The 22,109-nt window shown below is 41.4% G+C and overlaps 1 protein-coding gene across 1 annotated transcript; it reads left to right on the top strand.

Moving 5' to 3' along the window:
- The first annotated feature begins 373 nt into the window (after positions 1-373).
- Positions 374-20,873, top strand: srms (src-related kinase lacking C-terminal regulatory tyrosine and N-terminal myristylation sites). Its single transcript, XM_070839455.1, has 8 exons — positions 374-1,179; positions 4,448-4,569; positions 8,369-8,535; positions 14,448-14,595; positions 16,762-16,920; positions 17,936-18,117; positions 19,193-19,349; positions 20,674-20,873. Exons 1-8 carry the CDS (start codon positions 800-802, stop codon positions 20,871-20,873), a joined length of 1,515 nt encoding a protein of 504 aa, XP_070695556.1. The 5' UTR covers positions 374-799.
- The last annotated feature ends 1,236 nt before the right edge of the window (positions 20,874-22,109 follow it).

Consider the following 22,109-nt stretch of genomic DNA (forward strand, 5'->3'; position numbering starts at 1 on the left):
TGAGAGCATTAAAGTATAAAGTAGCACAAGACAGAAGTACTGAAGCACGGGAGTAAGTGTTGTTAGTTACTTTCCACCATTGTTCAGGACAAAAAGAATCATAACAGAAGAGGGTGGAAATGACAGTTTAGTAAATACAGACATAGTTTACTCAACCAAAATGACCTTCAGGGTCTCTCTCTCTCTCTCTCTCTCTCTCTCTCTCTCTCTCTCTCTCTTACACACACACACACTCACTCATTAGGATCCTCCTCCTCCCCTTCAGTCCGCAGGTGTGTGAGCAGCAGGAGGTGTGCGGAGCGCCAAACCCAAACTTTTTACGCGCCGCGCCGCCGCCTCACCTTCACCTTCCCTCCGCGGATTTACACCTGAGCATCAACTGCAGCAGCCGCTCTCCGCTTCCACACCAGATTACGATGGATTAGCTTTTTCTCGGGAGCCATGCACGTTTTCGGTTCATCTTGGGTCGCGCCGCCGAGACCTCGCAGGGAGCCGATCCGACTTGGATGCCCTCCATTCCCGTTTCCGCATTCCCGCAGCCTCCGTGCGCACTGCAGGCGTGGAGCTCGGATCCATGATCTCAACAGAAAAAACCGGTTCCTCCGGCTAATCTACCCAACTATTGCTGGCGGTGCATTATGTTTCCAGTGAGGGGAAGAGAGGGAAGCCGGAGGACTGAGCGGCTGGAGGCTCTGGGCTGTAAAAGGCCGTTTTCAGCGGACTGAGGAATCCTGAGGCGCGTCTTATTGATCGGTGTAGCGATAAAACCTGGAATAACCCCGCTCCTTCATGTCCCGGGATGGAGAGCTGCTGTCGCTGCTGTATGCCGTGCTTAAGCCGGCTCTGGGACCGCATTTGGCCCGACTTCCGCTACCCCAACATCCCCAGCCACAACCATGTCATCGCCAACCCGGCCGCGCAGGCGGCGGAGATCCGCACCGTGTCCGGAGACATCCGCGTCCCTTCGCCCAAGAAGCGGCCGGTGCAGCTTTACGCGGCGCTCTTCGACTTCGAGGCCCGAAGCGACGACGAGCTGACGGTGAAGGAGGGGGACAAGCTGTCGGTGATCGAGAAGCGGGGGGAGTACGTGCTGGCCAAGAAGCTCACCGGGTCTCTGGAGTCCGGACTGATCCCGGCGAACTACGTGGCTCTGCTGCAGGATGAGTTCGCCAAACACAAGTGAGTAAAAGCACCCTCTGCCCCCCTGGTTTGTTCCCACAGCTCTTCTCCCTCATGATTAGCAGAGTGTCACCTGATCCTGTGGTGCTGATGTGGGAACTGGTCTTTAATCTGCTCTGATTCCCTCTGGATGTGTCAGATACAAACTTAAATCCCCTTAAATGTATTTTAGGGACACATTTCAAGACAGAGTGATGTGTACCAGGTTAAAATATTCACAGTATCTGAAGATTCTGCTTCTTTGAGGGCTTTAGAGAAGTCCTAAAAGCTCATCTTGAAAACCATCCTGGGAATAAAAGCTGACAGCTGGCCCAGGTCCGACCTCTGGGCTCTTAAAGACTGTTGAGAATCTCCACTGAAAGCTTCCAGAAAGACTGAGTGTGATCTCATGACCTGAAATGATGGAATCTGACCTGATGTGACCGACTTATCTGAGAATTGATCAACTATGTCGTTTTAAAACAAAGATGGTTCTCCCATCTCAAATGTGACTTGTTGTTTTTTGTCTTTTATGACATTAAATTAAACATCTTTACGCTCGATGGATGAAACCAGCAAATATGTCAACTCGAGCTTAAGAATAATTGGGGCTACAGTTAATGAGCATTAATTATTAATTGTTTGCTCCATAATAAGCCTGAAAATGTAAATTTTTCCCAAAGTCCAAACAGCATGTTTTGTGTGACCAAGAGTCCAAAACCCAAAGACGTAAACTATCACAGAAGACAAAGACTAATTGTCCGTCAGTCAGCTAATCAGTTTCATCATTTCAGCTCTAGTTCTAATAATAAAACCTGAACTTGAAGGCTCCCGGCATCCCCTCAGCGTTCAAAGTTTGACATAAATCTTTGGAGGTGGAGGGGTGAAGCAGAGTGGAGCTAAATGTAGCCGAGAGCCTGCACGTGTTCTCCGGCCTGCAGCTGCACGTCCTCCATTATTCATTCAGCCTGCAGGGAGTCATCATGTTTCAGCAGAGCTCGCTCTAAGGTTGACTTCGCTGTCGGTGTCCATGTTGCTGACCAAACACGACTCTAAATTGTCCCACTGTCCTCGAACACACTACTGAAACTCCACACTGATTCCTTGTGATGATGCTTATTTTGCTGAGGTGAGGAACATAAAGACTCCAAACTAGTTTTGGTATAAAAACTTAATATGAAGACAAAGTTGTGCTAGTTTTTGACCAGTGGTGCTATAATAATCCTGTCCACACTGACCTCACTGGGCTTCATCTGTTTATTACCTCCTGCAGCATCACTGATGAGCCTCATATCCTCACAGCTTCATGTATATCAATATCTAAGTATGATGCATCATGGTATAATGGAGTTGAACAGCAGCCTCAAACGATCCTAAAGTTGAATCAACACGTCTCTGAAACACAAACTGAACATTGTTCCCTTCATGACGGAGGATTTATCGCAGGGTACCTGATAAACTGGCCACTGAGTTTTTCTTCACTGTGACATTTGCCAGATAACTTCTCACTATTTTCAAGTATGGATGGTACTTTTCAAGTCAAAGTGAAAATGAAATAAATGTCCTGGTCTTTGTTGTGCAGCAAACAAGAGAAAAAACTTTAACACACCAAAAACCAGAGATTAAAAAAAGAAATGTCAAGTGATTTTCTCTCTAATTACTCAAAAAACATTCCTCTGACAAACAAGGCTACAACTTAATATAGTGTGATACAAGAATTTGTGATTTTGAAGAGTTTCATGCTCCCAGAGACTAACACTGTTTCTGGGGCAGCAAATAACAATTATTTTCATCTTCTATCAATCTGCTGATTATGTTTTTTTTTTTTAGTCATTCTGTCTGTAAAATGTCAGATGATGGTAAAGAAAAGATCCAAGAAGATCTAGTGAAATCACATGTTTTCTCAGACCAACAGTCCAAAGATCCAAAATGTAAAATGTGAAGTGATTATAAAACAGTGAGAAAGGAGCAAATCCCACTGAAGGAGTTAATGTTTAGTATTTCTGTTCATTGGCTGATTATTTAAAAGCCAAATTGTTGCAGCTGTAGTTTTAGCTCCTACAACATTCCCTCTGAAACTTCTAGCGCTCCTTGATGAGTTCCTAATGACTTCAGCTTACAGTATTTTAATGGATTCATTTGAAATACAGTTTCTACAGTCTGTTAAAACATCCTGAAGCTGTTTATCTGAAGATCTCTCCTGTTTGTCGTTCACTCTCAGTGAAACCTGAACGTCATGGGGAGCGGTCACACCCTCCCTGATAGTGAAAAGTAAATACGGGTCAGTTTCTCATATCTGAGCAAACAGGAAGCACTTCAACAACACCTTAGCTCTTAAAGACTCCGTCTCTCTGAGTTCTCCTGAATAAATCCCTCCACAGTTTTTACTGTTGTCTATTAGCGCTGGTTATTTATGTTGGATACAGTGCTGCTGTTGTTCTAAGTGACTGGACCAGTTTGTTAAACTGTGTGTTTCTGCAGTGTTTGCCTTCTTTACTCTGTGACTGTAACCTTCAATGGGCAAAATGTGACCCCTGCAATGGTGGAATGTAACTAAGTACATTTACTCAGTAGTGGACAGCTGCTTCTCCTGCTGTTTCATACGTTGACACCGCCGCAGTTCAGAGGGAACTACTGTCTGCTGTCATATAATCCCAATTTACTCAGTTTCCATCCATCATCATTATTCCTATGTGTTAGATGCCTTCACTGTGAGGGTGGAAGTAACAAAAACTAATAATAAAAATGGAGGTGATGAAAATGCATATGAATTGAAAAATGAGGGGGTTAAAATGGGTGAGAAATGAAAAGTGATATATGAAGTGAGCGATGAAGCCGATTTGATAAAGACAGTCGTGGTTTATTGAAAACAGAGCCATGTTTCATTCATCTTACATTTGTCACAACACAAAATTGTTATTTTTCATTTGAGGAAAGTGGCCTCAAGGCTCAGAGTAACAAAAAATAATTAAAAGAATAAATGGAAGTGATGAAAATGCTGATGAATAAGAATAAGACCGACTTTATTTATCCCGGAGGAAATTGTTGTGCCAGAGTGAGGTACAGAGGTCGTCACAAGAATACAAAATATTAAAATACAAAATTGAACAGAAACATAGACACAATAAAATACAATTAAATTAAATAGTCTGTCCCTTTATAAAACAAGAAGTACAAATAATGGAAGTGATGAAATGTAGGCCTATGTCAATTGAAAATGGTGATAAAGTGTCCATTGATTTGATATTTAATTTGAAACTGTATTACTCTGATGATTGTGTCTGTGCAGGTGGTACTATGGCAACATCAACCGTGTGAAAGCTGAGAAGCTGCTGCTGGCTTCCCAAAACAAAGATGGCTCCTTCCTCGTTCGCATCAGTGAGAGTCACAGCGATGAGTACACCATCTCCGGTGAGTGCATCCATCCATCCATCCATCCATCCGTCCATCCGTCCGTCTGTCCGTGACCTCTGACCCCCCCTAGCTCCTCTCTTATTTTCCTATTTTCTTTTCTGCACTTTTTTCTTCAAACCAGGATTCACACTGACTAATTTAACTCCATATGTGTTCCAAGATACTCCAGACCTCCATGCTACGGTGGCTGAGAGAGCTTAAAGCGACTGCATGTAACTTTTACTAAACAGGTTTTCACAGAGGTTACCCAGAGTGCACCGGTACAGGATGAGCAACGCTAAAACATGTAGCACATTAGCACAACAACGACTTTGTTCAGAGCAGCCAAATCAGATTTGTTTCTCAAATCAGAAGTGCTCAGACAGTGGATTTGACATTGTCACTGTGCTGCATGTGACGCAAAAGACACTTTGAAATCTGAATTGAGGTGCCAGAGCATCCAGCCTGATCTACATCTGTAGAGATCCGACTGGAGTAGCAGTTTAACCCCCTCCAACAGTGGCTCTGATTCCATTTGCAAAAATCACATATCTGGCGTTAGACTAGGGCTGGTGGTTAGCGCTGGTGGTTAGCGCTGGTGGTTAGCACTGGTGGTTAGCACTGGTGGTTAGCACTGGTGGTTAGCGCTGGTGGTTAGCACTGGTGGTTAGCACTGGTGCTTGCGTGGGTTTCCTCCGGGTCCTCCTGAGCTCTTGGCCACCGGGCCATGTTCGGTGGGGATCCTACCACTCGCTGCATTTTTTTTTTTCTTCACCTCCTCCCTTCTCTCGACCTTTTTATCCTTCCTGTCCTCCATCCATCACCCTCCCTCCTGCCTCCACTGCCCTCCTGTCCTTCAAGGTCTCCAGCCACTGTCAACCTTAATCTGCCTTCGATTTTCTCTCCCTGCTCCCGTCCTCTCAGCCTACAGAGGGCATGAGGTGACGCGACGGGCAGCCATGTCGGAGATCGACAGTAGACGGCAAAATGACGGCAGTTTTGTAATTCTAGCACTTGGTATTGATCAGAAATGATTGGATTTGGAGTTATTTTTGTTATTTTTGCCACAGACTTGAGCAGCTTTGAGTTTGAAAGAGGCACACACATCTGCGTCCAAACTACATATGGTCTTTGCACATTTTCTGAATGCCATAAGAAAATGATTTTAATAAATGGATGCTGGAATCAGACATGCCGGCCTATTTATATGAGCCAGAATACAGTGCGAAGGAACTGAGGAGGACATTGACGAGACAGAAAGATGGACGCTGATCTTCTCACCTAACCCTCAGTGTTCCTTTGGTAAAATGAGCAGTTGTTCCTTTACATATTGGGGGGAAAATGCCTGAATACAGCAGTTGAAGCTTTTGTAGCAACCAATGATTTCCAGACATTGTATGAAATTAAATAGGAGCTTGAAAATAGAAGGACTCAGTAAACCTGAACAAACCTCCAGCCAGTGTTTGGCTGTAGTAACCTACATTTGTAAGCCCTTTGTCGTCATTACGCTACACACTGAATGAGCCCACAGCCACTACTCTAATGGACCTGTAGGATGTCAGCAGGAGATTTGTGTGATTTGTGACTTTAAAGCCTCTTTTATTACCGCCCTCTCTCCCCTGAAGCCCATTTCTCACTCAGCTCCTCATTACTTTGTCCTTTCTTCTCTTCTCGTCCTCTGGCTTCACCATCTTCTGTATCTACATGTTTTCCATCCCTCCATCGACTTCCTTCCTCTACCGTCCTCCCTCTTTCCCCTTTCCCTTCCCCCCCCCCCCCTTTCTTCAAGGTCCTTTAGTTCCCAGGGGGAAAATGCTGCAGTTACACGTTCAATTTTCACTCGGCTAGCAGTCCTGAAATATGCATCATCAGTTCTCTGTGTGAATAAACGCCTGAGAGTGAAGGCAGAACCCACCACACCGTCCGTTTTATGGCACGATTACACACATTCCTGCCTGATTTACTGCCTCTCCCACACTATCTTCATGTTGTAGGAACATGGTAATACAGTGTGTTTGTGAGGACTAAATCCATGATGTTCATGTCTGTATCTGCTGTTCCTACGTGCAAGTGTATCACATTCAAGTTCTTAATTGTCAAATGCACAATTAAAGTGAAGCAATGAAGTTCTTACTGACATGTATACGGCGCTTCTATAGAGAAAAATCATGTGGAACAAAATGTGATTAGAATCTAAAACGTGGTGCAACAGCAAAAATAAAGTAATATAGAATAAAATATAGTGCTGCGGTAGACGGGTGTGTAGTAAAATGTTTCTGTCTGTGCTGCTGGATTTCATAAACTCATGAATGTGCTGTTTATTTATTACAGTTTAGTTTTTTGAGGGAGCAGAGCAGCAGAGCTTACTACTTTCTTCTTTTTCTTTGAGAGTGAACACACAATTAAGACGATTATCATAAAACAAGAAGGGAAATAAAGCATCAGCATCAGTAAGAAACAAAAGTGAGAGAGTAACAGAAATGGTACCCACCCCCTCAAACTCAATCATGACATTTAAACACAATAAAGAGCTGCAGAGACAATAGGACATGAAAACAGGCTAAAATAGAATAAGAGGTCTAAAATTACAAGAATAAAAGTTAAGCGGTGCAAGAGATGAATAAAGCGTCTGATTTAATGAAAGGCGGCGGAAAAACAGAAACGTCTTCAGGCTGGATTTTAAAGACCTGAGAGTCGCAGCAGATCTGCACTTTTCTGGGAGTTTGTTGCAGATCTGTGGGGCGTAAAAACTCAACGCTGCCTCTCCATGTTTAGTTTGGATTCTGGGGACAAAAGACAAGACCTGCCCCAAACCATCTGAGAGGTCTGGATTTGGCCCTGAACCATTCATCCAGCGGTAGTATTTTAAAATCAGTTCTTTGACTGACGGACAGCCAGTGTAAAGATCTGAGAGCTGGAGCAATATGATCTACTTTCTTTGGACTGGAGCTGCAGCGTTCTGGATTAACTGCAGCTGTTGTGTGGCTGACTTTATAAGGAGACCTGAAAAGACACCGTTGCTGTAGTCAAGCCTACTGACGACGTGGACGTGTTCCTTCCTGCTGAGACATCCTTTAATCCTTGATTTACTCTTTAGGTAATAGTGAGCTGACTTTGTGACTGACTGAATGTGGCTGTTGAAGTTCAGCTTTCTGGTTTAGTTTGTGGTTTCACTGTTTTTTGAAGATGAGCGCTCACTTTTAAACAAAGGCAAAGCTAAACGCAGATGTGGTGTTCTTATTAGCTGACTGTGCACATCAAGCCATCTAGGTTAAAAAGGATGTAGACAGTGATGGTGCTCTCCTCAGCTTAGCTGCAATGTTAGCTAGTCATTACTGTGTACATCCTGGCCAATGTAATGTAATGTGAAATGATGTAGATGGATAAACAGGTAAGAGGAAATGCATGGATTTTTGATTTTAGGGTGAAGTAAGTGTATAAATGATAATAGATTGGGTGTTTTCAATAGAGACGAGTGCAGATATATTAATCATTTTAATAATCTGTTGTATAAAAATTCTCTTATTAGACCCAAAGTACAAACAATAAAATTCCTGAAATGCCGTCCAAACAAGAGTTTTACTGTTATGTAACCGAGATGTCTAAAAAACTCTCTGCCTGTCTGATGCCTCTACTGATCTACATACCAAAACTGTCCTGATTTATTTCCCCTGCTGTTGTTTTTTTCAGCACAAATCTTCATATTTTCTAAGCAAATGAAATGAATAAACTCTGACTTTGACAGAAATGGTCTGATTTGAAGTCGGTGTGTGTTTAGGATCAGTTAGGCTGTGTGTGACCGCTGTGCCTCTCTCAGCCCGCAGTGAGGGGAAGGTGTACCACTTCCGGATCCAGCGCTCCTCCATCGGAGCGTACTTCGTGTCAGATAAGATCTCCTTTGCTACTCTGGGAGAGCTGGTCTCCTATTACCAGAAAAACCCCCGCAGCCTGGGGGTGCCGCTGGAGGAGCCCTGTGCCCAGCAGGTAGGACCCAAAGAGACACAAGAACACTAAATGCTTTTACTTCTGGTACCTATGTTCGTTTGAGGAGCCTCATTGCCATGACGTTACTGCATTTCCCTCCTTTTAAATCTGCACTAATCAATATTTCATACTAACCGCTGGAGCAGATGACGGTGCAGTATAGAATGGGGTTTCTCAAAGTGATGAATGATTCCCTCTCTCACATTTCACCTCATCTGCAGTTCATTGGTTTTATTGCAAATTTTTTTTTTTTTCGTCCAAGATGGCCTACAATTAACCTTTTTCCTTCACCATTATCACACTACTTTTATACGTATTGATTTTTATTTGATTTGGTCTATTTTATTTTTATAGATTGGATTGTACTTCTTAAGGAATCATCACTGCGTTTTGCACTTTTTTCTTTCTTTTTTAAATCCAAAAGTTCTTTTAATGGCATTTTATTAGCTTCATATTTTTTTAGATCATCTTTCATATTTGCATCTTATTTATGTTTGTGTGTTATTATTTCCTTTACTTAAATTCCACCTGCTTTAAATTATTTGCTTTATATTTCCTTCTATCCACATTTTACTTTTTCTATATTTTATATATGTGAACTCACTACTTTTGCTGTGCACATGCACCTCTATTTGTTTATGTGGCCGCAGTGCTGCCAGTATGCTCACCAGCTAGTCTCTGACTATACCATACAACACCTGCTCAGCAGCAAACAGCAGACAGTGGGTTTTTTCTGAAAACAGCTGCTTGCTGCGGCTGATAAAGGTGCTACGAGAGCAGTAAGAGTGAACCAGCAAACAGTAAAGTTGTGGCCCTGACAGATGAACTCCGTATGAAGCTCCGTAAAGCCGAGGGCAGCTAAAGATTCAGGAGTAAAGTCTCTGTTGGTTCATCACAGCTTTCACTGTCCTTTCATCCATAAGAGAGCGTTTACACTAAACCCAGTTATTGGCTTTGAGGAAGTGAGGGACAAACAAAATCTACTCACTTTCCAAAGAATGTTCTCAGTCATGTTTGTACTTGTACTTTGTACTAAATATATTGTAAGTTTGCACATATATTTACATGTATCTGTTTTGTTTAATCACCTTCTATTGTTCTAACTCCCTTTGTAAACATAGTCTGAGCATGTAGATGAGGCAAAAGACAGTTGAGTTATACATGGAGCAGCGTCGTGTGATCCCCCCTAAAACAAATGGACGTGATGAATGCACAGGACAGGAAGTATGAAAGCGTAGTACAATGTTTAATATAGTATAAATATAATACCATACATTTACCAAATCAGAAGCTACAATGGATAGAAATGATATTTGACTCTTTATGAAAGTAATAATGTAGATATCAACTTATTATACTTGATAAAATAGTTACTTTCCTCTGTCAGGACATTAATGACTGTATTGTCATTAATTTTCTCTTTATACACACAAGAATACAAGAATGTGAACAACTCCAATGATAACAAACACACACCTGCTTATCACACAGTGGTGTGTCATAAACCATTTGTTTAGTGTTTGTTTACTGCCTGTCAATGTTGTGACCAGCGAGGCAAAGATATGAGCTGAGATAAAACAGAGTCAGGTGCATGAAGGTGTGCTAAAGACAACAGGAAGTTGGTTGTAGTTTGCTCATTGAGGAAATGAAGGTGCTTTAAAACATTTAGCGCCCAATTTGCATCAGAAATGGTACTTTTTCTCAGAGTCATTACTCAGACATGAGGTTTTTAGATTCAGTCTGACTTTCTGTCCTTTGTGATAACTGTCCATAAATCCTACACAAAAGAATCATCACATTAGTTTTCTGTAGTATCAAAGTCCACGGGCACACTACAAACAGGACCGGCTGACAGATAATCTGGCACACAGATAGGCTAAAGAAACAGGGCTCCCACTGCCAGACTAACACACTGAATGATTAGGTATACCACCACCAGCAGGCGATTCACGCTGACATATTGTCAAGAAATCCGTCTTCTGATGACTTTATCAGTGACGACTGATGGAACAGCTTCTCACCTGCCACAGCGTGGTGCTTGCAGTCTGCTACTGGACAGTCTGAGGAGAAGCAATGCATTTTGGGGCGGTTGGTTATTTCCAGGAAGCTCTTGGCTCACACTCAGAAATTCTTGCTGATCCGGCATTTCTCACACACACAAAATTCACATACTGTGTAGTTGTAACATGCTAGTATGTGATTCCAAAGACTGCTGCTGACTCCATGGAAACATTATACTTACTCTTTACATCACCCAAAGCATTATGGGAACTGTAGTTCCATAACTTAGCACACACATGATTATCTACCAAATAGATTTATTTGTATCAATATTAGTACATTAGCCAATTAGCTGTGCCAAGACCTCAACTTTGGCAAAATGGTGCTCAGTCAAACTGAATTTGCACTTCAGCTAGCAGGAATGGAAAGAACGGAAACTAGCTTTTGTTGTATTTGTATTAAAAACCAGCAGCCTCTTAAGAGTTCCCATTGATGCTGACAATCTCAGTTAAAGTTCACGCAACAAAAGCCCCTGTTTTTAATCCAGAATTTTCCAGTATCTCTGTTCCAGACTCTTACTGCAAAGACAAAAGCTGCTCAAATTAACAAAGTGCAACAAAGACCCTGAATGAATCCATTGCTGCACTGCAGCAGGAATTTAATGAGTCCCGTCTTGTGCTTTATATGCACCAATTAATACCAAGAGGCAAACATATTTGGAGTGTAATTAACCAGCGAATAAAATATTTGGAACACTTTTAGAGTAAAATTATGAGGCAGCGCTGTAATTACACGCACTATCTCTGCACTGCAGTTTATATTAAACCCACTGTGAGCTATTCTTTATTCATGTCTCATCAGCTGGAGCCCAGCGGGAGACCAAGAGCACAGCTCATCAAGGTTTCAGTGTCTGGAGACTTTTTACTGAAAAACAAGAAACCACCTATTTAAGCAGCAGCACACCCACTCTTCACATTACAATTACAGAGCGATGCTTTCGGATAAAGGAACAGTGCATAACATTTATAGATATTACAGACAAGCATGAGGTTGCAACATAAAATCAGTATTTTCTTCTCGGTCAGAAGCTGCTCAGTGATTCCTGCCTCTTCTCTCTTCCCTTCCAGAGGAGGCTGTGAGTCTGAGGCCGTGGACACACTGAGGCAGAAACACACACACACGCATACAATTACAGAACACTTTTGTGTCTGTATTTGTTTCAATTTCAAATAATTTCTCTTTTCATTTTGTTGAATGATTTTTTTTTTTTTACTTTAAAGGGGCAGTGTGTAGGATTTAGTGGCATCTAGAGGTGGGGTTACAGATTACAACCAACTGAATAGCCGTTAGTGTTCTTACGCTTCGTTAAGTATAATTTTTAAATTTTAATTCTCAATCTTCTCACAACACAAAATGGTTTTCCTCTTCTTCCTTCTACGTCACAACACCAAATTCAAGATGCCACAGCGCAAAAGGCCCTGTTTGTCTGCTTTGGGCTACTGTAGAAACATGGGGATGTGACATGGCCGACTCCTTATGTAAATATAAAGTTTAGCACGGCCACTCTGAGGTCCAGGTGATTATACACTTCTGAAAACAACATTGTGAATATTATACTCCATTTCTGCCAATAGATTCCCCTGAATTCTAAACACTGCACCTTTTAAATATTTTATACACTTTTATAGATTTTAATAACAAAACAGAAAACATCAGAATCAATCTATTAATTGTATCGAACTATTGATTTGTATGCGTGCCTTTGCATTTCATGACTCCGCTGCAGCTCACTGAGCATTTTAAAAGGTCCACGGTCCCCAAACATCATCACCGCTCACTGCTGGTTGTTTTGAACTCAACACAACTCATGTTGGGTTTCAAATCATGAGCAGCGAGCTGTGTTTGGGGGTTTTGTAGCTGCTTTTGAGCACTAAAACAGCAGCTCTTCATAACTCAGCATGTATGAAGTGATGTAGATTTGTCCGCCTCACGGCTGCCTAAATGTTTTTGTTTTCAGCTTCAGTCCTGAAGATCATGTTCATGGTTCGGTTGCACTAAATCAAACCAGACCTTAAGTGTTTTCTCTCCTCATTTATGCAGCTCAGTGTCACCAATAATGAGCCCTTAAACACGAGACTAAATCTGCTTTTAGAAACGAGACGCTCCTATTAGAATCGTATTTAAACTAAAGATGTTTACCAGTTAAAAGAGTCACTAATGATGCTTTCAATCACTTTTTATTGACTTTGCACACGATTTTGTTCCCAGTAATTATGCAGCTAAGAGACATAGTCAATAAAGACTGATGAGTCGTGGTTTGTGGCCTAGTTTTTATAACAAGGACATGCCTGACTCTTCTCTTAGCTTCTAGTTTCTAAAAGCAGATCTATCCTGCTGTTTAAATGCCTCATAAACTGCCCAAGTGACTGTGTGAAGGAACAAGTAGTCAGATGTGTCATTAAGTTAAATCACTAAAGCCATTAGTAAGATCGTGCCATCTATAATTATCAGTGAGGGGAGAAAACAACTGAACTTCTAACTGAGTAGGATTAATAAAAACATTGTGCCTAAACTTCCTCCTTCATCCTTTAAACGTGCCATAATTTGCCAAGATGACATCTTAACGGCGTCATGCTAAAAAGAGGGATTTTGTAGGAATCATTTTCATGTTGTGTTGTTAATTTCAAACTAAATGTCCTTTTATTATTTCATTTTGTTGTAGACAATATAAAATAAGCTTTTTTTTAAAAATTATTTATACAAGCTACTGTTGTGGTGTTCAGAGAAAGAAGAATGTATCACGTTTATTTGAATGTGTCCAATCAAATGAAAAAGATTGTGGACGTTAAAACAACAATGATGAGGCAACACGGGGGGCTGACCTTCGTCTTTCACCTGATTAACACTTGAATTAATTTTTTAATATACACTCAAGTTGATTTGGAGTTCTTTTTGTGATGTACGACTGATGGTTAATGTTATTTAAGTTATTATATGTTTTTAACCAATCATTTCATTGATCAGTTCATTTTATGATTATCAAAGCACTTGATCGTTAGAACAGAGTTCTCTGTCTCACCTGATTGTTACTCACAATAAATTTGTCATAAAATGTTTGAATTCATGTTCTATTTTTGTTAACCTTTACTTTCATTCATTCATTCACTCATTCATTCACTTACCTCACACGGTGCTACTGATCTGTTGGTACGTCATCAACAGGGAAAAAAAAAAAAATGGGAACATTAAGAATTTTCAGGTCGTGAGAATGATTTTAATTTGACAAGGTGAGAAAGAAGCAGGCGAAGAACAAATATAGCCAAATATTTAAAGAGTCTATTGTCATGGTCCAGGTTTTGTCCATTGTTCAAGAAGAAAATAGTTCTGAAAAGCACATGCGAACAAACATTAACACCTTTGTGTATTGGGGGGGGGGGGGGCATTTTCAAGAGATCCATGAACACAGTCAGACGACCACACAACCAGCAAGAAAAATATTTACAACGTTGGAAAACAATGTAATATGTAATTTAATGAGATCTCAATCGAAGTCTGTTGTAATCAAAAGCCATCTTTTGCCTCACCTCCTCTTTTGCTATTTTAAAACAAACACTGGTTTCCTGCTTTCCTGATTCTGTGAATTATGTGACTGAGCATCTCTCCTATTTTCACACAGTCCACCATTTCTCTGTGTCTCAGCTCCTTGCTCCACTACAGTGCAGTGATTTTTAAAACCGATGGACTGCAGGATATTCAAAATGCACAATCCCTCACTGTTGGAAAAGGAGTTCATGCAACTGAGCGGCACGTTTGGTTTGCCATACTTTGCGTGTCTGCAGCATTGTCTGCCCACTTGTTTTAAATGGATTTGATTTAAAGTTGTCTGGACTCACCCTGTCGTCTCTGTGCAGCGGGAGCTGTTCGACATGGAGCCGTGGGAGAGACCTCGAGAGGAGTTCAAACTGCACAGGAAACTGGGAGAAGGACATTTTGGAGAAGTGTGGGAGGCTCTGTGGACCACAGAGAACAAGAAAGTGGCCATAAAGACGCTCAAACAAGGTACGATGGAGGGAGATGCTGTGTGCAGTATAAACTGTAATGGTAAAATCATGGGGGTTAAAGGTACACTGCAGCTTTGTTTAATTCTAAACCAACATTGCAGTGTTTACACTCAGTGTTTCTCCCAAAGACTCAGTGTGTACAGAGTATAAGATATATAAAAGAATACAAGAAGAATCTGGGATGGTAAACGTGATATTTTTATGAGACAAGGTGACAGATGGACCCTCATGGTCCAGGTATTGTCCATTATCAAGTTAAGTCAAAACAATCACAAATCTGATCTTAGAAAATGTTGAAACCAGCGTTGCTTCCATCTGTGTTAGCTTTCAGTCGTCTTCTTTGCAATTTGTTGGAACGTTTCTTCTGGTCTTGACTTGACATGTTACACCACCTGCAGCTCAGTGAAAGGGTGTGAAGCCCTTGGCAGGAATTTGTATTGCGTCATCTCCATACAGAAGATATAACCTCAAAGTATTGCTCCATAGCGCCACTAGTGGTCAAAAGCACCACAACTGAAGCAGTTAGGACGGAAGGCCGTTAAAGAGTAATTTAACACACTTTTATGGACCTCCAGATAAACATCTGGTCTTGGTGCAGTGATGTACAGGTGTACTCCAGGACCCCATGACATCACTGCTTCACTGGTGTGGTTACAGGTGCCACAAAGCACACGTCTGAAGGAAGTGGACGTGGCTGGTCGGCTGTGGTTCGATCCCTGGCTATGGGTCAGCAGGTCGAAGTGTCCTTGGGCAAGACACTGAACCCCAACTTGCTCCTGAAGCAGCTTCAGTGTGTGAATAGTGTGTCAGTGTTAAGTTTTCAACACAGCATGAAAAAATTTTGGTCCCATTCACAGAGAAATAGACGATGAAGGCGGGTACATTGTGACTAACCAACCAGAGGCGTCACTGCTGGTTCCGAAAAACCACAGTGGCCAGGAAGCAAAACTCGAGGCTCGGACACACAATTGTATTAATATCCGTGTCTTGTCTTAACTTGGCTTAACTTTAATAGTTTAGTTTTCATTGCAGTACAGTTGACCAATGAAATCAGTCCTGAAAATGTGTCAGCATCATGTTTTCAGCCTGGAGTTGGGTTTCTCTTAAAGTCTGTTTGCAGACCAAACCCTCAAGAAGTGTGACAGACTTTCAAGCCAATTTGACATGGTGGCCATACAGTATACTTACAACATTTACTTTTTTCCCATAGACTGTGAAAGAGATTTTTTTTTTTTGGTGTGACAACCTGTAAAATGATTCATGTCATCATCAGAATTTGATCCATTCAATATGATAACATTTGGAAAATCTAGAAGAACCACATGAATTAAATCTTTTTTTTCTTCCCTATTCAAGTTAGTGGAGTGCCAACCAAACGTCAGGCAGCTCAGCAGACCTGAGACTCCAGTACATATGCTCTAGGGGCCTAACAATGCGGAGAAAGAAAAAGAAACTCTCATAGGAATGAACGAGGCCAGTGCTGTATCCATTTGTCTTTATACATCCATGGAGCAGACTGACAATAGCTCTGTATCAGAAAAACACAAGGGACCACATTGGTTGGGCCTCGTGCCACAGAAGCTGGTAGGAAGATAAAACCAGATATGAACTAGGAAGTCCAGTTTATCAGAATAAAGAACTTTCCTCATTAGTTTCTGTTTAAATGAAGCTGGATGCTGCTACTCTGAAGTTTTACATGTCCAAACAATTGCAAGCCAACAGAAAAATTGGCCTGATATATGAGTACATACACTAAAGGATGGCTTATAGTTATACATTAATAGACAGAGAGAGAGAGGTGGAGGTTATTAAAAGAGTGAGGGTAAAAGAAAAGCTGCTTAAAAAGTTTTGCAGGAATTAATGAAGGGTTAGAGGGAGAAAATGAGAACTGTTGAAAGGGAGCTGAATTTAAAATATACATATATATATATATATATGAGGAGATGGAAGGTAGAAATGTCACTTATGTAAAGGAGAGAGACTTTGGGGAAATGTGGGAAGCTGTGTGGAGAAGAAAGAGAAGACAGATGTGGTTGTAAATGAATAGAAATCATAACGAATGACATGACAGTGAACAGTGAACAAAAGGACAACCAAGATAATCGGGTACGGAAGAAACTCAACGGTTGTTCTGTATCTCCTCCTCCTCCTCCTCCTCCTCCAGAGGACACAAAGCAGGACGAGTTTGTGAAGGAGGTCCAGGCACTGAAGAGCCTCCATCACCCAAAGCTCATCCAGCTGCTGGCCATGTGCTCCAGAGGAGAGCCGGTCTACATCGTGACCGAACTCATGAGCAAAGGAAGCCTCAAGTCCTACCTCGCCTGTGAGTGCCGAAACACACACACACACACACACACACACACACACAAATACCTGCACACATACCTGAGCCAGGATCACACACTGAGGTTCACAAAATGCCTGTAATATTCAGAGTCCACGTCATCCGCTCTGCAACAGGAATCTGATGGTAAATTACTTCCTTACCACCAACATGTGTTTAGACTGGTTTGTTGCCTGTTTCCAACCACCAAAGGCTTTCTGAAAGAGGAGACTCCGCTCTTGGTGGTTCAGAACAGGGAACTTAAATTTGCTTTTCTTGGATTTGAGAGTTTCAGCCTTTACCTCAGAATCCTCTGAACCTCTGAAACAGTATTTAGGCCAAGTGACGTTAAATCTCTCCCCATTAAATCCAAAGCAAATGGAATTATAATCTCTTAGTGAGCAAGTCTGAGGAGTTTGACTCGTATTTCTCATTCCAGTAGATGGTTTTTATTGCCTATGCTGTATGTGTGTGTGCGTGTCAGGGCTGTATTTATCTCCCTTTTGCTTAGAATTAGCTTAATGGTGGCAGAACACTGTCTACTTCACTGCTTCTAACAAAGGAAGAAAAATGACCTCCTTCAGCATCTGGCAAGGAGGTTGCAATGTTTTACACATTATATTAAAGTTGTTACTCTGCAATAAAAACCTCACTTTACCTGCAGTAATTATATTTCCTCCTACTCCTGCAAAAAAAAAAAAAGATCTGCTTTGTGTTAACATTCGAGAGCAATTTAATACCTTTGAGCATGATGCCGTCACAATGCAAAGAAATGCACTCAAACCAGGCTGGTTAGTTTTGTTTGGGGAGATAAGTGTGATGCTGCACATACTGTACACTGTTCATACATTAACTAACTGAGAAAAGGATGGATTTAGTGTAATGTTCAGATTATTTTGTGAAATGATGATTACGTTATGAAAACAGAAAAGCTCAAACGTCACAGAGGTACTGTACTACTGTAAGTATGAGACACAACCTGTGTGTGTGTGTGTGTGTGTGTGTGTGTGAACAGCTGCTGAAGGCCAGGTGCTGACATCAGCTCATCTGATCTACATGGGCAGTCAGATTGCAGAGGGCATGGCCTACCTGGAGGACAGAAACATCGTGCACAGAGACCTGGCTGCCAGAAACATCCTGGTGGGAGAAGATCTGGTCTGCAAGGTGGCCGACTTTGGTCTGGCTCGGATTATTAAGGTAAGCAGTGAGAAAAAGAAATCCTAAATCTTTATTTAGTGTTCTTTTTAAATATGTATACTGTGCTTTGTTTTTCCTGTGTAAACTCATGTATACTTAATGTACAAGTCCGCGCTCCTTCCGTCTCTCTAGTATAATGGAGCAGCACTCAAAACAGAATATTTTATTCATGCAGAGCACCAACACATTGAAAGACTTGGTATCAGCTAAGAAGAGACGGCCTAAAGGCTCTGTGTATAATACGTAAACATTAGTTCATCACTACCACATTACGCTAGAGACAATAATATTTACTGTAAATAAATCAGACCTGCAGAGAAAGTCTTCATAGCAAAAGTCAGCGCTGCATTTTATCTTGTAAAGAAATCTTTAATCCAGTGTAATTTTTCTGCCTGTTGTGAGTAAACCAATGGTTGTTGTGTTTAGAGGTTCTTGTTTTTGCCACTGACTGATTACAGAAAGGATCTCTACAGATAATAGACCTGTAAGATCCTTTGTGTTTAACCAGAAACAGCCATAAAAAACTGTATAACTCAACATCTGTGTAACACACAATAATACAAACAAAGTAACGGACCGAGGCAGCAACTCCTCTGTTCTGAATATAGAATTATTGTTTTTGTCAGTGGAGTCTGGTCAGTTTAAGGTGCACGATAATAGCTTCCTCTGGTTAAACCAAAAGGATCTTCCAGGTCTGTTTCTGTAGGGATTCATTCTATAATGTTATCGACACTTCGAATTAACAATCTGAGCCTGCTTGTGGTTAAAAACAAACACTTTTAGTTGTCCGTGCTTTGATTAGGCGCGATTACCCCGAGCCATCACTGCCCCTTCTCAGCTGCCATCATAGGCGATCCACTGGAGCAACTACCACAACTTTTTGTCCTCACCAGTGATTTTGGATTATGGATTTCAGTTTTAAAGCAATTAAAGCAAATCCAAGCGGTGCAGAGGGGATAATTCAAAGGAGACATTGTCGGCTGGGGATTCATGGGAAATGTAGTCTTGAATGTGAGAAACTCAAAGGACTGCACAGTGTGCCGTTAAAGCAACCCATCACCATCTCTGTCTCCAGGACAGTGTGTATACAGCCAGTCGAAACACAAAGATCCCGGTGCGGTGGACGGCTCCAGAGGCAGCGATTTACCAACGGTTCTCTGTAAAATCAGATGTTTGGTCATTTGGGGTCCTGCAGTATGAGATGATGTCACGCGGCAAGATGCCTTATGAAGGTACAGTGTTAGTTTCTCTCTACTTTTTTTAATGGAGAATTCTACCATTATATACACTTAGCGTTGTGTCGGTGTGATCTCAGTATGTTAAGCTGTTTATCAATCAGCTGAAAAGTATTGGAAGTATGTACTAACTAACCACTTACATAATGGACAAATGGGTGTGCAGGAGTGGTTTTAGTGTTTTTCAAAGTTTGGTAACACCCCTCTCAGTTTATTATGTGTTTTAAAATTAAAAGTATTTCAAAAAAATGGGTAAAAAATACACCATTTTATTTTTTGAATGCTAAATAATTTCCCTAAAACAGCTGGGCACTGCAGGTTTTTAGCGAATATTACTCAAACAGTAGTGCATTTGTTTGGGACTATGTCTAGTGGCGGATTAATTTGGCCACATTCGGTGCTCTAGTAAGTATTTGGGGAAGCAGGACAGTGCATGTGGGATTGAGTCAAAAAGAATTTCAGTGTGTGTTCATGGTAATGAATGAATATATTAACCACCAACAGTGTGGCTCATTGATGTGTTTTTAATCGTTTTATGGACGACGCTGTCGCACAGAGAGATATTATCAATATTAGCCTTTAGCGCTTGGCTTTAATGTTGTTGATGTATGTATGTCACTATATCGGCTTCAGCCGGAGGCATTATGTTGTTGAGTTGTCCGTCCGTCCGTCTGTCCGTCCCATTCCAATGAACTAATAATTCAGGATTTTCTAAAAATTTGGCACAAATGTCTGGACGCACACATGGACTGATTAGATTTTGGTGGTCAAAGATCATTGTGACTTCACAAAATACGCTTTTGGCATTAATTCAAGAATTAATTTGTTCTGATAGAATTTCGAACGAATATCTAACAGCATAAAATGATATGACGGCATTTTATATCCAAAAGATCAAAGGTCAACTTCACTGTGACGACATAATGTTCTGCATTTAACATTAAACTTAGAAAATTACTTACAAATCTCATGAAAAGACCAAAATCAACAGTGAATGCATCCCCCAACAAGTATTGTGTGATTTTTAAAGCCTGATATATCTTCCTCCTCTGTGTCATAGAGCCACTCTATTGCACTGGGTCACATGTTCCTTCATTCCCACGAACATTCAAATATCTACTAGGGCATCAAATGACAATCATAACACTTCCAAGATAACTTGATATCTTGGTTCAATGTGCTGCAAGAGTCATGATGACTTTACTTTTCAAGGTTGAGATGTTTCAGCGATTTGCTGGCTACTAAGGAGTGCTCTGATGGTTTGGTTTGTGCCAAAAAGAATATAGGTTAACTCGCATGTTTTCATATGACTCCCATTTAGGAAAAAGCAACAAGGAAGTGTTGGATCTGCTGTCATCAGGGTTTCGGCTGCCTTGTCCAACCCGCTGTCCACAGAATATTTACCGCATCATGATGGACTGCTGGGCTGCTGAGCCCTCCAAGAGACCCTCCTTCCACGCCCTGCACAGCCAGTTGGATACAATATATGCCAGGATATATTTCAAGACTATAGAGGTATAGAAGGAGGAAGACATGAGGAGGGGGGGGAGAGCAGATCCTCTGCATCTGGTCACTGACCGCAGGATGGACTGGAAATATGAAGGAGGAGGGGACGGGGGAGGGTTGAACAATATTCTCCTCTACAGTCCATTTCCACAACAGGGTATATGTACTTAAAAAACACCAAGGTGTGAAAGGACCGGCTGAGGAGGGAGGAGAGCATCAGTAGTGGACAAATGGAAAAGAAATGTTCGAGATGGAGAGGGGATGGAGAGATGCTCGCCGAATCAAAGAAGGCAGCGAAGAATGGTTCATTTCTTAGGCTAAAAGAAAAGGTGATGGACAAATGAATGACTGGTGTGTAAATACTGTCCTACCTAGAAACACTAAAACCATCAGCACATTCACAGAACTGACTGTTTTCAATTTTATACCCTTTTTTTGTTTTATAAATAATATTTTATTACTTCTGTATGTGCCACGTCTGTGTATGCACACTTTGAAATGTTATGAAATCACAGGCCAGGACTTAAATGAATCACTTGTCTTTTGTCTGCAAAGTCAGTGCTAAAATCGAGGTTATGTGCAATAATTAAGTGCTTGCTGGGTTTTTAGCCACGCTAGCGGCCTGCTGCTGGAGACGCAGATGCTGATCGCTCTGTTGGTGCAGCGCTTTGGTCTATAGTGAAACATCTGGACACAGATTTGAACCCAAAGGATGAATCAAACAACAAGCCAGAATTTACTCTTGACCAAAACTTTAGTTCTTGAGGTACAGTATATTATGAACTAATGACCAAACTAGAATCAAAAGTATTGTCCCACCACCTGTACAGCTCAGTGATTTAAAAAAAACAAAAACAAAAACAGACATAAACAGAAATGTAAGAACACCATTGTTTGGTTTTACAGGCATATTTCCTGATGATTTACAGCCATGTACGGTGACTTCCTGGATTCTCCACTGATTGCAGCTTCGCGGTGATGATGAGACTCTGGGAAGTCACTGTGCCTGGCCCAAGGCCCAGGAACAGAGCTGGGCTGTGGAGGGATTGCGTAGCAGCTGAATGGGGGGTACTGCACCCTCCAGGACCAACGCATACGACACTAATAGTCCAAACAGCATTTTTCTTATCTCCAACATTGGAAAGGGAGTATCCCAAACCTCTAAAAAATGATTCTTTATTAGCAGAATTCGATTCTTTCAGTCCCGTAACTTTTGGAAAGTGTAGAAGAGTATGACTGAATGACTGAATG

The sequence above is a fragment of the Pempheris klunzingeri genome, chromosome 11 (assembly GCF_042242105.1).
Source record: "Pempheris klunzingeri isolate RE-2024b chromosome 11, fPemKlu1.hap1, whole genome shotgun sequence".
Lineage (NCBI taxonomy): Eukaryota > Metazoa > Chordata > Actinopteri > Acropomatiformes > Pempheridae > Pempheris > Pempheris klunzingeri.